The sequence below is a fragment of the Ascidia mentula genome, chromosome 5, assembly GCF_947561715.1.
Source record: "Ascidia mentula chromosome 5, kaAscMent1.1, whole genome shotgun sequence".
NCBI lineage: Eukaryota > Metazoa > Chordata > Ascidiacea > Phlebobranchia > Ascidiidae > Ascidia > Ascidia mentula.
In genome coordinates, this window is record NC_138570.1 from 20260017 (window position 1) to 20276616 (window position 16600).

A 16600-nucleotide genomic window follows, 5' to 3' on the forward strand; every position below is an offset into this window, starting at 1 on the left:
GGAACCAGTAATTCCTCTCTCAGCAGCGAAACAAAATGCGGAACTTAATTCACAATCGTTGCCTGTGGCAGCATTTGTGAGGAAACTGTTACTTTGTGAAAGCGGATTCCTTTATTCGTTTTTAAGTGTAGCAGCAAGTTCTTAAACAAACTAATTCCCAAGAAAATTGTAAACAAAATTCGTCTCTTGCACGCTTCAGTGATTTTCCAACACGAACAGCGATTTTATCCTCGCAACCAGAACATTAACTTTTCCAATGCTGATTGCTGACTTGCAACATAGAATACTGTTTTAGTGTTCTATGCTTGCAATAATTACCTAATTTTTTTTGTATACACAAAATAGACAGATTGAATCAAGTTGATATACATTTTGCATGAACGAGCAATATTCTATATTACAAATATTCGGTTGGAAGCCAACAATTTATTGTAGTAAAGCTACTCGATTTCTACAAAAATTTAAGGTAAATATGCATATGTCTAACTTTGTCAAACAATCTTTACTAAGTGCACACGATGCAAATATGAGTAAAAAAATGTTACATCAGTGGAAGAATCTGGGATGTTCACAGTTTTATAAATCTCACAAAACGTGTCACTTCAAAAGAAAATGCAAAAACATAAAAAAACAGCATCTAACAATATTTCACATAATACAGGAAGCATACAAATTTTCACAGTGAAATATTTACAAACTACACGAACTTGTCGCGCAACTGCATACAATGTTTTGAACCTGACAAGAAAAACAGGAAACTGTTGTTCTAAAATAAGTAAAACTTGGGAACAGAAAAGTTTTGTTTCTTTGTAGAAACTTTTCTGTTGGCCGGGGAAATCGAACGTGCTCTCATCGTCCGGTGAGCAGCTCTGAAAAATCCATATTTCAGTGTTCCTGTATTTTAACGCACACTACGAGGCATTTCCTACCCGTTAACATGTAAGGTGTTTCCCCTCGTTTGCGATGTGTGAGGTCTTGGCGGCCCTGAATAAACAAAGGTTGATATTTTTATGATTGAAACAAACCCCAGAACTTTTGCTGCATGAAAGCTTGTGTCTAAGCTCAGTAGAAATGTGCGGTAACACAAATTGTAACGAACTTACTCCTCTTTTCTTTAACAATCGGCAAACCGATGGTCGCCTGTCGTTTAAACTCGGCCACAAACTCATCAGACACTTTTCCATCTTCACCCAAATTATCCGTAAGAGTGACGTAAAGGCCTTCAGTCGCTCTACATGACGTCATCAACTCTCTGCTCGCCGTTCGGTTGAAAGATAAATATCCTAAAAATGTCATCATAAAGTTTAAACCACGTGGAAATAGATAAATGTCAATGTAATACATAAGGTAATAGGGAAACCAAGTGCATGTTTTCCTAAACAATCTCACGTTATTTTGTCACCCGACAACTCCATAGAAATCATATATAGACAACCAACCTAATGCCTGGGCAGCAGTTTGTCGAATCAACTGATTCTCCGACTTCACTTTACCAAGAAGTTTCTCCACAGCGCCGCAAGTGACGATGGCTTCAGGAACGCCCGCCCTCGTGTGGGCGAGTGACGCAAGATAATCCGCTGTAATACGTCATCATTACGTCATCTTTCTTTCATGTGAAACTACAAATCACCCAAAAAGTCGAATATATATTTCAACACGTACCTGCCATTGCCACTACGTCATCGTTGACGTCATCGAGGAAGTTGACGAGCGTAATGACGCCTCTAGCGGAAGATTCGACAAGGGAAGTGTTTGTTATGATGCGAGCGAGAACAACCAGCTGTTAAATACACAACTGCTATAACTTAAAACCACTTCCTCCACGCTTTCGTCCCACATAAACCACAAGGTTTATATTATTGCATGAGGTTTCAATTCATCTCACAAAGCTGTCTGAGATACAAGATATTTCTTTCCAACTTTACCTGAAAAGCTGCGGTAGTTTTAAAAATCGGATCCTTGCACCGAAATAAATCCTCAAACGTTATGAGGCTCAAATCACCCAAGCGTGAAATCCGTTGTTGTTGTTGGATTCGGTTGAATGCGAACATGGTTAGTGCGGATACTGCTTGTAATTTCACCGCCTTAGAAAGAACAAAACAATTGTTAGTAAAAATTACTTCCAATTCGTTCACACATAAACTTGCACACGCAATTAACTTTATCGCCAATTATTTGTACGTAAATTTCAATAGAAAGTAAATACCCTGGCTTAAAGCAAGCTTCGCAGATTCAACAGGAGTTGTGGGAAACAAGTAGTAGAGGTGGGGATTACCCACCCGGTACTATATATTGAGCATTCTTTATTACATCACAAAGGTTTTACAACAAACCCACCATACTGGGCGAGTTGCAGACTTGCAGAATAATTTCGAATCCGAATTCGTCCAATTCGTTCAGTTTGTCTTCGTTCTCCTGACAACCGCTAACAAGACACGATAAACAATGGAGAAGATCGACCTTTAGAACAAACATCTTTTGTTTAATCGCGACTCTATGACGTAATTTCTGGCATCGCGTCACCTGCATCTTCTCGTCACGTGACGTTTTCCACACTCTGTTGACCAGCAGCTCAATGGCGCCCTCTTCGGCAATTGTGAGTTGAGAGTTCTTGTTGTTTATGTGGGGTACACCTGGACCCATGTGAAAATAAAGTGAAATAATAATAAACAAATTTATCAAAAACAAACTTTAGGAAATTCACTGATTTTACAAACACAAAATATTGGATTCTGATCGAAAGTTAAAGCTCCCTCTAATGCTTTAGAAAACAAAAAAGCTTCACGCGCAGCCATTGTCGTTATGATAATACCTGAAATGCACGTTACAGAGGTAGGAAAAATTGTCACGCACCAATGCACATCTTGTTGATAGCATCCAGTGTTCCCATGACGACTTTCCGACTGGTTTTCTCCAACCTCAGCAACCGGATGAGCGGAGGGATAGTGTTGTCACGTGACAAACGCGCCTGACTCGATGAACTTTTCCAGCTCCATGCTGTCACCGCCTGGCAACCTACAAACGAGTCAATACATTCCAGCCATTGACATCATAAAATCGTTTTGCTAAAATACTCCGCGAAGAATCTTTTTAGCGACAACTTCCACTGATTGGGATCTTGTGTTTCCTGAACTCATTTTGTTTTACCGACATACACTGTTTTATTTTTAATATTATTCGTTTGTTTTATTTCAAATATCAGAAATAAAGCAACTTTTTACCGATCAACTGAAGCGTGTCGGATTTGCTGAGTAACATGTCAATTATTTGACTCGTCCCGATTCTGCGAGCAATTGCTCTCTGCTGCTCAGGGTGGTGACCGGCCAACGACCACAGTGCGCATGCCCCGCGTTCCTTCACCTCATCCGACCAAATCTGTTACGAAAATGACAGTTGATGGAAATCTTTACATTGGGTTGATTAATATTTTTTTTCAAAATGGAAAGGAAAAATCAAAAAATGCCGTAAAAGAGTTCCACTAAAAGTCACAAGGTTTCAATAAAAAAATTCTTTAAACTTGACAAACTTGATTTTTGTAACTTCATTCTCTACTTAATTGAAACAGACGACACAGAGCGGTCGGAGCTTCTTCTAACGACGCCTCGTGTTGGGCTCCCTGGTTCCCTCTAGTAATGCATCCAACAGCAAGCGCAGCTTTCATCTGAGCGGGAATGCAATGACCTCGCAATATCGCCACCAGCGGCGCTAAGACTCCAATTTGAACAAACTCGTTCTGCGTGAAATCTTCGGTTAACTTTTCAACTTTCTGACATTTAGAAAACAACAAAAAAGACCAATTTAATATTTCCATAAATCTTTTGTAAAAACAACACCGGCCAAACAAAATGATTACTGCAAGCAATATAAACAACGACTTCACTTCTTGACTGAAAATATTCAGTTCTTCAACAGGTGCAAAATCCCACAAGTGTGGATTAATATTTAGGTCACAATTTACAACAAGCTTCATCCCCACACCCGTTATACCTGGTTGTCCTGGTTGTCATCGCAAACAGCAGCAATCGCGTCAGCAGTCGCCGTCTGAAGCGAATCGTCCTTCACCGTGAGAAAATCAACCAGGAACCCGGAAGCTCCACACTCCATAATTCTCCGCTGGATGTCGCCCGCACCACTCGTGTCTCCCCGACAGAGTGAAGCCAGGGTGTTGAGGACGTTGACAAGCACATCCACAACCTGGAACAATACAAGCTGGAAAGTTACAATTTCCTCAAATTCCATGGGAAGTATACGACGGACGTGAGGCATCGGTTTTAAACTAACTGCAAAATTTAATCAAGAATTCCCCTCCTGTATTTCTGACTCACGTCAACTTGGAGGAGTTCAACTAACGGCCGGATACCACCATGTGCGGCGATGCGTGACGCGTTGTCATCCACGTGGGCGAGATCCGAGAGAACGACAGAAGAACGCGATTGAATCTCGCATCTCTCATCCGTAGATTCCAGATCCTGGTTCTCCGGATCATGATCGTGGGAGGCCATGGGTTTCAACAGAGAAATAAGTGCTGCGAAAAATAGTTCCCGATTGAAAAGAAACAAGTCTGACCAATCGACGGCATATTCAATACATTTTACACTTAACTTAATCAAATGCTGCACGATAAGCATACATTGCACAAATTACATAATTTTTACGCAAAGTTACTGCAGACATGAACAGAAAACGTGATACATAAAATAGCACCGATAAAACCATGAGGGTTTCCGAGTCAGACACACAAGTTCTCTTCCGTGTTCACGTGGTTTTCAAAAATACTGAACTGGTATTCAAGTACGATTTCTATCCCGAGAAAAGTGAAATATTAACCACGTGACTTAACACTTACTTGGAATCGCGCCAGCGTTCGCAATCTCAACTCTGACGTCATCCTGTTCCGACATGAGGCAAATAACAGAACAAGCGAGTGATCTTATGGGAGAAGTTGTCTCGTCTTCCAAATCCTTCCCTAAACCTTCAACACAAATGTTCACTGAGTCCTCGACCACAAAGTTCGATGGTTTGGGATTTCTGGAGTTACAACTTGGACTCCAACCCCAAACACACACTCAGTGCATCCGCGTAAAGATTTAACGAAGCTTATTGCGGGAATAAAAACGTTGCAGCGACATCTAGCGGTAAACAACACATGTCTTTTAGTGAGTGCCAGTAAGGTTTAGTGGGTGTTTCGACCATTAGGTTTCATCCCTGCAGCTTTTGGGCCAGTGACGAAACATCCGGGCGAACACCACGCACAGTCGCCGGGATAGCTTTAAATTTAATTTACCCGACGAAAAACATGTGTCCACATTGACCACAGTTAAAAACGAACCAGAATCAAGGGACATGGTTCCTGACTTGGGTCTTTTTCTTGCGCTCCGGAGCAAATTAACAAGAGGAGGAACTGCATCAACCGCCAACAGAGGGCGCCAGTAAGTCGGTGTGCGATGAAGCAGAACCTCGAGGCAACGAAGCGAAGCGTCTTGGCGGGAAACGAATCGGCATTCCAGCATTTCTTAAATAGAGAATTTGTTTTTTGTGAGGTTGCAATAATGTTAGGGAATAATAAATAAATAAATTGTCACATTTTCCACACACAGAGTTTCTGACTTATTCCGAAAATAAACAACATTTACACAAATTTACAACATACAACCGATGAAACCAAAGTTCCTAAAAGAGTCATCCACCCTGTTATTAAATTGGTGAATACATACGCATATACACAAAGCATCGTCAGCGTAATTTCAGTATGTTATTATTACGCAACAATGACGTCACTCACCAACTAATGCTGGCCACACGTTTAAACTTTCCTCGTCATCACCATCCTTCCTCCCCTCCAAACTAATCAAATATTTGATGACGTCAGTGTTGTAACTGGGGGTGCTCTTGTCACGGGACCGTCATTGTTGACGTCACGCGATCGCACGGTGGCGCCAGACTTGATGGGAAATTTGAGGCAATCGTGCGCCCCACTTGAGGCAGCAACGAGCAGCGGTGTAGCGTTGTCCCTGTTTCAACAACATTGGTGAAGGCGCTCGACGTTATATTAAGCACAAAAAGCCTGATCGGAATTCATGGCAAGGAGAGTCAGGGTTCGAACCCCGGTGTGGTAAAAGATCAGCAGCTGTTTTTCATTAAATTCCCATTTTCGTGACGTATTTGTTTCATTGATGACGAAATTAGCAGTGGTTGGATACCGGGTTAGTTTAAATAAGTGCATATACACAGGGATGAGTCAGACCTAACCCGAATATCGTACGTGGAATGCGCTCCACTCAGATTGTAACAACATCGCTAGGAATCACACACCTGTTTATATAATAATGTCGCTGTTTCTTTTGAGACCAATTAGAATTGATGACGCAACTCTAGCAATATATGATAAATGTGCGGCAAGTTGAAAGTAAAAATAAACTAGGTTGATATATACTGGTTAGTGCAGTAATTATGGATGTGTGTTAGATCTGCGGACACATGCACGCACTGTTTCAATCTATAAAGGTCTCATCAGTGCAGCTGGTGACTGTGACAACTTGGATACTGACAGGGACACAGATTTTAATTTCAAGGTGTCTGTGGTGTAAGTGTGCATGGTAGCCTACAAGCTAGCCCAGTGCCACAGTCACACCAAACTGCACTGATGAGACCTTATAGGATGAAATATTGTGTGCACGTGTCCCCATTTCTCATGGATTATTATGGCTCTTTACTGCTTGTAAGGAAGAAACACATTTAGTGCTTGTTTTGTAGTTTGACTGATTCTGTTTAAAGTCAGAATACTGCACTTCATTATAGATATTTTGATAACCCAACCCCCGTTTTGCCATTGTGAATTATTAAACATATATGTTTATGCACGTCTTATGGCCTCGGCAGATCTCAGCATGGAAACTCGTTATCACACGATCATCTAAAATCCACCAACCTGTGATCCACTCAGCAAAAGATTTCCATGAGAGTTGTGACAATTTCGTGACCGTGTGACCAACATTCAGACAATATAGCAAGCCAGAAGTGTTTAAATCCCAAGCTACAACCGCTTCATTAGTAGCAGCAGTTGCGGTCAAGTTTACATCCACAGGACTCCAACCCATGTCAACTCATGTTCAAGCCCTGAAATAAAAAAAATGCTAATTATGTGTTAGGACTAACATGTTGATGACCAGGTACTGTGATCATGTCAAATGTTAGGCTTAGTGAATTATGTCAACTATATGATTTTATTGGGTGATGACTAGCAACATGTTACAATATAAACTTATTGATGTTTGTTGTTTAAACAAACATTTGCCTGAATACTCAGGTTATAGGGTGAGAAATTCTTACCACAAACAAATCAAAGTTTGGGTCAACTTCTGACATTGTAAATGCAAGTTGAATTATAACCCCAATTACTTTAATCATTATCACAGCTTTGTTTTCACCCCAAACTTATTGTATATACCTCATTTTTTTGCCTTCATTTTAACACAAACCATAGGTTCAAGTACTTTCCCATGGATCATCATGAGATCACAAACAAAAAAACAGAAATTTGTCTTGTCAGATTTACCAGAAGCAGTTTTTCCACAAACTATTTGAGCAGTCGGTTGGGATTCGAGAACTGCAACTAAATCAATGAACGAAGTTGGTCGGATCCATGAAGTTCCACCATTAAATAATTCAAGCCTGGTTGCTTTTTGTTGCACCAACTTTCGTTTGTTGCATTTCAAATGACAAAAATCCTTTTCAAGATCCTGAAAAACAAAAACTGTTAAACATTTCTTGAGATAAAATGTTGTTTAATTAAAGTATTTATTGGTAACAGAAAAGAAATCAGGAAGTTTGTACATTTTATTGCATGTTGTACCTCAATGTCTGAACATTTTTCCAGCAGTTTTGGGTCAGCATCTGTTGCAAAAGATTTCATTGCATCAAGTATGGGACGATATCCTGTACAACGACAAATGTCTCCATCAAAACTATCTTTGCTCGGTTGGAGTTGGATCTTCTGATAAAAGGCTAAAAAGACAAGAGGATTACTTTATGGTTTTATTGGCAACTACATAAACAAGCAGTTGCCTGAATACTCAACAGCAATAATTTTTTTTTTTTTTGCAATGATTTAATATAATAAGCACAGTTGTGTTTGAAAGGTCAGAAAAACATACTCTGAATAACCCACCACAAATTTTCTCTGTATTCTAATTTATAAGCGAACCTGTACATATTCATGACGAAGCCAGGAGTGCAATAACCACACTGTGAACCATCAAACTCAGCTACACGAGTTTGTATTGTATTGTAGCCATCTCTTCGTGACCCAAGTCCTTCCACAGTTGTTACTCTGCACCCGTCCACTGAAGCAAGCAGGCTGAGGCACTTAATACATTTGTCAATACATAAGATTTTTTTTAAATATGCATTTTTATGTCAAACACAGTAAAATTAGTTAATGAACAGGAAGCATCTGCATATCAGTTATGATTAAACAACAAACCAAGACATTGAGTTTAACTTTTTACAATCACCGAGTTTACAGCTTCTATCTTTCCGGGAGTTTTCTCCATGGCAACCACGCAACATCCACATCCTCCCTCATAACACATCACTTTTGTTCCAGTGAGTCCTGGTTGTGATCGGAGCCATGAGTTCAGGCTCATCATCGGATCCACATCATTAACTGAACAAAGCAAACAGGTTTACAACAACTAATAATTTCTACTTCTATCTTCAACAAACACGTCCACATTTTTGTGACATCTGTTGCCAACAACTAAATAAAAATGCATCAAAAGCCTTAAAAAAAGAAACACAGAAGTTTTTTTGCACATAAGCTTCAACAAACCTGTATACAGTTGTCCATTTACATGGAATGATATTGAGGTACTTGTCATTGTACCAAGTATAACCACCTAAAGTGGAAGCATAGACAGTTTTGGGGTCTGGTGTACTTTTAGCACCACACCTGATATCTCAGCTATCCCTAGTACAACAAACCTGAAACTTTACACGAATGTTAAATGACACCTTACCAGTTACCATACCAAAAATGACGTCATCACCTATGGCGTAACGAAACTTACAAGACTTCGAAATTTTCCTCTCTATACGCGCTACGCCAGTCAACGAACTGCAATAGCATACTCCGTAAGGTACAACACCCACAAAACAAAAGTGTTGTTTGATGAAAATTTAAAAGTCTCACAAGTAACCTCCTTGCGTTGTGTGACTATTACTGATTTATTAAATGCCTTCTTAAGCAAACACGCCAAAGTAGACCGCAGTTATTACAAAAAAACACAACAAACAGCATGTACTTTTTTCACCACTGCAAATTGTCAGGATCATATAGCAAACACCACTGGTCCAATAGAGTCCATTGTGGCATCATTACAAAGGTATAACCCTGTACTTTACACCAAAGTTACATTTAAAGATATATTTCAATTGTGCGACACCTAGTGGCGTTTAGAACAAGGACGATATACGAAACATTGTGACGTCACAAGCAAACTACTTATCGAATCGAAATTTGGAGCGATCGAAAGACATGTCCTTTGTGACAAAGCGTACCAAATTTCAGCATGCAGCAGCCTTTACTTTTGAGTTGGGAGCCCATCAAAGACCCCCACCTAATTTGCTCGTATACACGCAAAAAGGCCGAAACCGACCATGTGTACTTTTAGCACCACATATTCGATGGGTCGTAGCGTGGAAAGTAGAGACCCCATAGGGTCGGTTGATGCATCGTGTGGAAGGTCTATCTTTCTACTTTACCGTCCACCGAAATTCAAGTACCTACTGTGTTTGTGCGACACCTAGTGGCGTTTAGAACAAGGATGATTTGCGCAACGAAACCCCGGCACCTGTGTATAACCCTTTGCGTTGTTGCACACAAATATGCTTTGTTACGCAGAAGTTCGAGAAGGTTATTTACCGATAAAGAAACTTGCTTTCTTAGAAATACAGTGATGGGGCTTCGCAATTAGTTGTTTTTGGGCAACGCCTTTTGGCTTTTTTTTGCGCGACATCTAATGGTTTAGGATTTACACTAAATTTTGAAAATGCATCATTTTCAACGCGTATGACGTATTACTGCGTCGACACATACTTTTCAGACAATGTACAATGTGACATGTACGTTATCATGTCCTAAATAACAAACAATCTTGGTTGGAATTTGTACATGCTGATGTTGTTGAAATGGTCGGACTACGAACAATGCTGTGTAAATACCTCAAACCGCTACCGCGAAAAACAGCAAAGTTATCTGCGTTCATAATATGGTTAACTCGCCATTCGTCAATTAGAATCCCCTCGGTCCTTTTATCTTTTGCCTTGGAAGAACAAAAACGTAATAAATTGTTCAATCGGTGTTTCAGTTGTTATCGCGAAACTCATCAAAGGGAAAACATACTAAAAATAAAAGTGTTATTTGATAATTTCCCAACAATATATTGTCAATCTTTCCGCCGTCGACTCACTCGCTTTGTCCGCAGTAAGATTGTGACGCAACAAATATTAGCTGCCCAGCCAAGCGGAACCCACATTATTTCCTCTCTCAGAGCTCAACGAAAATGCGGAACTAAACTCACAGCCGTTGACTTGGGCAGAATTTATGAGGAAACTGTTACTTTGTGAAGGCGGATTGATTCCTTTATTCGTTCTCAAGTGAAGATTGCAGCAAGCAAACCTTTATCACAAACAAGTTCAATACATGTTCTCCAAGCATGATTTTAGGAAATAGGCAAGGTTTGCGCGAGATTTTATCGACGAAAGTGTGTTGCGTGTATGCATATGGCTTGGTGGCAACTAAAAGAGCGGCGTGCGACGGTCGGGTTGGAGTGAGTTTCGTCGAATTTAGCATAGGGTCCTCGACTGAATTGGTTAAAGTATAATTTCATTCGATGGTGGGTGGTTTTGTATAGGATTGTTGTTTCGAAAGAACAGCTTGGGCCAACGTTTGTGCAAGGTTTTATCGGCGAAAGTGTACATCGGACCACCCTTAAACCGTGTTTACAATACAGCAGCGTACAGCAGCGTACAGCAGCGGCTTAATGTGCTTCAGATAAGTTTAATATTTTTGGAAAGCTTGATTTTAGTGCTTTCGTTTGGTTGGAAATTGATAGCGGGGTAATTTTTCAAGGAAAAAAATTTTTTTTTTCAATTAGCTTCCCTCTGGTCCAATGCCAATCTTTCCTCCGTCGACTCACTTGCTTTGTCCGCAGTAAGATTGTGACGCAACAAATATCAGCTGCCCAGCCAAGCGGAACCAGTATTTCCTCTCTCAGCGCTCAACGAAAATGCGGAACTAAATTCACAGCCGTTGACTTGGGCAGAATTTATGAGGAAACTGTTACTTTGTGAAAGCGACTTTATTCCTTTATTCATTCTCAAGTGATGATTGCAGCAAGCAAACCTTTATCACAAACAAGTTTAAAAGATGTTCTCCAAGCATGATTTTAAGAAATAGCACGAGTTGAAATTTGAGCCACAATGCTGAGAAAAAAACGCGTAGAAGTTTGTTTGTTGTGATCTGGGCCCACATCAGTTATAAATAGTTTGAGGCAGTAATTACTTTATATTGTGACGAAATAAGTAAGGCGTGGTACTACACTTTGACATGCTTGGTTACTCACTGGTAATTTCTCACTCAAAAGCGTAAACTGGTTTGGAAGGTAAACAATACGTAGACGGTGGTTGTGACGTAAGTGGCGAACTGCCTTTGTTTGCTGAAGGTTTCTTACTCGGAAAAACTGTGACTTGTTGGTCTTGGAGGGATCAGCCCAGCTAAGTAAAAAAGTCAAGGTTGCATTCGTCATCTATACAGAAGTTAAATCGCTTGCTTAAGCTGTGCTTTCGTATAGCAAGAAAACGCCATTTGTTAAAAGCATGGGGTTCGCTTTGGCAACGTGTTCGATTCGCGTGTTGCTCTATAGCGTTCTAGGGCGCAAGGGGGGTATGGTCAATATTTGTCCAATTAAAGAAGGTTCGCGTTTTGTTAGAAGGCCAAATTTGATTTTATTCGATAGCAGGAGTGTGTAAGGTTGTTGGTTAAAAATGCAGCGGCATACGTTTGTGCAAGGTTTTATGGCCGAAATGTGTTCGTGGTGTGCGGAAAACATGGGAAAATAAGTGTGGTATAGTTTTTGTTTTGCAAATTTGACAATGTTCGCGTTTTTTAGAAGGCCAAATTTGGTTTTATTTAATAGAATTAAGGCAAAAGAATATTCGTTTTGAAGGATTTCAGCGGCAAACGTCGTTGCTTAGAGTTATGTCATAATACGCATATAATATTCATAACCGATTATAAATATGTTTTTTTTTCATAGTTTTGATATCGTTAGAAAGGTCAGCCTATGGACTTTTACGTGTAAAAAAATCATGCTGCTACCTCGTAGGCGGCCGAGTAACCCGCGTTCAAAGTAACTAACATCCCTCTTGGTAACTATTACAACAACAATCAATGCAGAATGAGACAAAATATCGTTTTAACCACGAATAGTAGGCTTGATTATTTACCACTTGCGTTGTGTGGGTTCAAGCAAATCTTCAAATAACAGAGAACTCGCAGTTAACATCGGTCTGCCATTGAAAGCAATTAAATGCGCACTGGATTTGAACGAGTGGTGCTTCGATATCCGTGCGCAAACACGGTTGTAAAAGATACGTCATCATATTAAAAGTGTTAGCCATCGAAAATTATATGTGGGGCGAGACGCTACACGTCCGAAAAACCTGGTTTACTTCACCTTAAAGTTGCTTGTAAACTGGAGCGCAGATTAATTTTGTTTGTCAGCTATGACGTCAAACGTTCAGCGCGCGTTCAGCTTCTCTATTACGAGTCTTCATTAAACAAATCGTAAAGAAGGTTAAGGCAGTGGTCAGGTCCTTTATAGAAATTAATTTAGGATATAAAAATCCTATTCCAATTCGTTTTCTGCCAAATTTCCAGAAATTGCCAGAAATCTGGGGGCAATTTAACACAAATTTAAAATTCTGAAAAAAAGAGCCAGACCCTTATTACAAAAAATTTTTGTGATTTCTATTTTTTAGATGTCTCAGCCCATTTCTTTTCTTCTCTTAATTTTAGTAAATCTGTTTTTGGTGAAAGCGCACAAGCCTGTTTTAAACCCAGATTAAAGATCAATTTAATTATTCAACTGTTCTAAAAAGATCTTAACACCCAGTTTTTAAATGTTTGCTCAATAGTGCCACAAAGCGGTAGCGTCCACAGTCGTCTGCGCAACGATAACAGAGGTCACAATGTCACAAACGGGGTGAAAGGATTGCGCTGGAGTACCAACGAAATATCTTTGTGTTTTATTTACATAAATAAGTTTATGCAGACTTTCTTTGGTTTTAAAGAGTTGCTAGATTAATCTGTACTGAGGTTTTGTTTTGTAGTTTAAGCTTGGATTAAAGAAATGATTTCTGTGAGCTGCATTTATGTTTGTTTGCAGTGAAAAGGTTTCAAAAATTGTGCCAAGTTGCTGCATTTGTTTTCGAAAGAGGGACATTGCCGACAAACATCATGACGGACACAGAAAGTAAGAGAAGAAGAATGACTACAACAATTTCAGAATCTGGTTCGAAAGTTGTCCAACAGAAAGCAGGTCTAATGTGTTATTCTCTCCTTTATTACATAAAATTAAATGGAAAGTTACTAAAATCAATTATGCCTCATACTAAACCTTTGCTTTATTGGGAATGTATCATGCATAGTAACTTTTTAATTAAAGTAGCCTAACTAAAATGAAATTTTTATTTTTAGGCAAGTAATGTACAAATGCTATTTCAGGCACTAACAAGATATTAACTTTGAATCAGATTCCTCACAGCACATATCAGCACCAGGAGCAACCATAGCTGGTAGCATTGCCGGGGTTCAAGGTGATGTCCATCAACCAATAATAATAGCCATCAACAATACTTCAGGTATATTTGTCAACTGATCAATGCACTGTAAACTAATGCAACATTAAATGGTACATTCTGTTTATGTTCACATTTAATTTTTGCAATGAAACTTTTTAACCTTTGCACCAACCAACCGTTTCATTTTATACAAAGCCGATATTATACCCTTAAAGTCAGATTAGTGTGAATTTTTGCAGGTCCATCAAACGAAGGTGAACAAGCAGATGAAAGTAAGCTGTTTCATCCTCTTTACTGCATTTAAAATATTTACCTAGATAATGTCTGACAATAATGCCCGAATGCTTCCATATGATAATGTCTAGTGAGCCATAATTACTTGTCTCTAGTTATATTTCTGTCTGCAGACAAAAAGCAGCGAGAAGCCATTCAAATCATCAAACATGAACAGGACAAAATTAAGTCTGTCACACCTCTTTCTGGTTTAAATGAAGAAGGAATCCCAGATGTTTGTCCACAGCTGGAGAAACGTGATTTCTACCAAGGTATTGATACCAAGAAAGGTGAAGAGTTTGTGCCATCAACAATAAGGTACAATAAAAATAAAGTTAAAGGAGAGCCCATAACTTTTGATGAGCTGCTTTCCACAATCGAAAGTGGTGATCAGTTTCTTGCCATTATTGGCGCAGCTGGTGCAGGGAAATCCACTTTGTCCAAGAAACTTTTGAGAAAAAACAAAGATGGGTATTTGGTGTTACACCTAAGTTTCATGAATTTAGATTATGGAGATAAAAAACTCACACTTCAAGAACTCCTACTTGATAGGCAGTTTCCAGATGTTAAGCAAACTGACCTTGATGCTGCATTTAAATGGATGAAACAAAACCAAGAAAAATGTGTTTTGGTATTTGATGGTCTGGACCAGGCAACATGGTCATTAGAAAATATGAAGCGAATTAATACAGATTATAAAACTCGGTTCACAGTTCAACAGCTTGTTGCTAATCTCTGCAGCAAAACCCTGTTCAAAAAATCATCATTGATCTTTACATCACGTCCTCATTCACTGCTTTCCATTCCTGTGGGACTTCGTCCAAAACCCACTATATATATCCGTGACCTTACTACAGAAAACACGAAGAAGCTATTTGATTTCTTTGCTGGAGAAAAGGCAAACGAAATGTGGGAAAAACTTAAAGAAACTCCAGAAATGCTAGACTTTTGTCACAATCCATTACTTTTGCAGTTTGCTGTGTATGCTGGTTTGTTTGGTGACAAAAACTGTTTTGGCACAATTACAAGCTTATTTGATGTTGTTTTGCAACAACTCGATGCATCCGAGCATGCTAAGGGTAGTATACACTTTTTGAGAGAAGCACTTGGCAGAATGGCACATAATGGAATGACTCGTAAAACTGTTGTATTTACCCACCAAGAACTCTCAAATGTGGGCCTGGAGTATCTTAAAGTACAAGATGTTATAATAAAACTGCCAAAATTTTCGTGGTTTTCAGAAAGAAAAGTTTTCGATGTTGCAGCTTCTTGTTTTTTCTTTGTTCACCAAATGATTCAGGAATTTTCTGCTGCTTCGTACATTTCCTTGTTCATGCCAGATGAAGACTTCGACAAATTCCTTGATACATTGGTTGGAGAAGAACACTGGAACATGACGCGACGATTTGTTTGTGGCCTCTTGCTTGGAAAGGAAAGTTGTAAGTACATTCCTTAATCTGTATATTTTGTGTCATAAGGTTTGCAGGCTTGGCACCCCACGCATTGCTGCCTGGCTGGATCAGCCACTTGTTCCTGACAAGTCGGAGCAAAATTTGAAAAATCAAGCTCCCGGTGAGGTTTGAACTCACGACCCTGGGCTGACCAGGCCCAACGTTCTACCAACTGACCTATATGAGCTCAGTGGTTTCACGGGGTATATTGTGGCGAAGGGACACTGGTGCGCAAGCGCACAACTTGCCAGGCAACCTTCACATACACGTAGGGGATCTCTACCACCGTATCAGATAACGCAGTAATATTTCATGCAATGGCATGATCGCCCAACTGCACAGGTCCTTGCTTGGCGATACTGCCAATCATGCCATTGCATGAAATATTAGTGGTATAGATCTCCTGTAGCTCAGTTGGTAGAGCGTTGGTTGGCCCATGGTCGTGAGTTCAAACCTCACCTGATTTTTCAAATCTTGCTCCGACTTGTCAGGAAAAAGTTGCTGATCCAGCTAGGCTGCAATGCCTGGGCTGCCAAGCCTGAAAACACAATATTCGCGATACGTTAGCTGTGATCGCCAAGCAAGGACCTGCGCAGTGGGGCGATCATGCCATTGCATGAAATGTTACTGCGTTTTGTGTCATAATTTCTTTTTTGCTGACAGCTTCAAGAAGTGACCATACTAAAACCAACTTGGAGCCTGGATGTGCTACTAGTTCCGCTAGCAAGATGACATTCCCCAGCATTCCACAAAAAGGTTTTGTTGCATTTGATGTTGCCAGTTAAGCTGTTAAGGTCAAGTAACTGAAAATATTTCAAAAACTTGCAAAACTGGACCAAAACTAAATGCCAACGTAACTTCAATGTGAGTCTAGCAGGCTACAAGTTGGAGTAAACCAATCAAATCTGCTTTTTGTTATTCTCATGTATCGGTCATTGCCTTGCCTTCATAACATTACAAAAATATGCAGTCGCGTATGCTATTTGAATTAACATATTTATACTCATCAATTT

The 16600-nt window shown here is 39.7% G+C and overlaps 2 protein-coding genes, 1 long non-coding RNA gene and 1 pseudogene across 3 annotated transcripts in view; 1 reads left to right on the forward strand and 3 right to left on the reverse strand.

Annotated features, from left to right (window-relative positions):
- Positions 1 to 16600, forward strand: part of LOC145901485 (protein NLRC3-like) — a 62702-nt gene that overhangs the window by 44659 nt on the left and 1443 nt on the right. Inside the window, exons 2-6 of the mRNA XM_082989184.1 lie at positions 13456 to 13601; positions 13816 to 13923; positions 14103 to 14135; positions 14271 to 15575; positions 16251 to 16343. Of these exons, the coding sequence (XP_082845310.1) occupies positions 13520 to 13601; positions 13816 to 13923; positions 14103 to 14135; positions 14271 to 15575; positions 16251 to 16343 (1621 nt within the window). The 5' untranslated portion in view covers positions 13456 to 13519. The remainder of the gene's footprint in view (positions 1 to 13455; positions 13602 to 13815; positions 13924 to 14102; positions 14136 to 14270; positions 15576 to 16250; positions 16344 to 16600) is intronic.
- On the reverse strand, positions 926 to 6595 carry LOC145903185 (ankyrin and armadillo repeat-containing protein-like; annotated as a pseudogene).
- LOC145903455 (uncharacterized) lies at positions 5792 to 7961 on the reverse strand. Its single transcript, XR_014402647.1, has 4 exons — positions 7853 to 7961; positions 7556 to 7739; positions 6929 to 7116; positions 5792 to 6011 (listed from the first exon to the last, which is right to left on the reverse strand). It is a non-coding gene; the product is annotated as an uncharacterized LOC145903455 (long non-coding RNA).
- On the reverse strand, positions 7965 to 8879 carry LOC145903186 (uncharacterized). The gene is made up of 4 exons (XM_082991255.1): positions 8831 to 8879; positions 8514 to 8665; positions 8168 to 8364; positions 7965 to 8004 (listed from the first exon to the last, which is right to left on the reverse strand). The coding sequence occupies exons 1-4, from the start codon at positions 8877 to 8879 to the stop codon at positions 7965 to 7967; spliced, it is 438 nt and encodes a 145-aa protein (XP_082847381.1).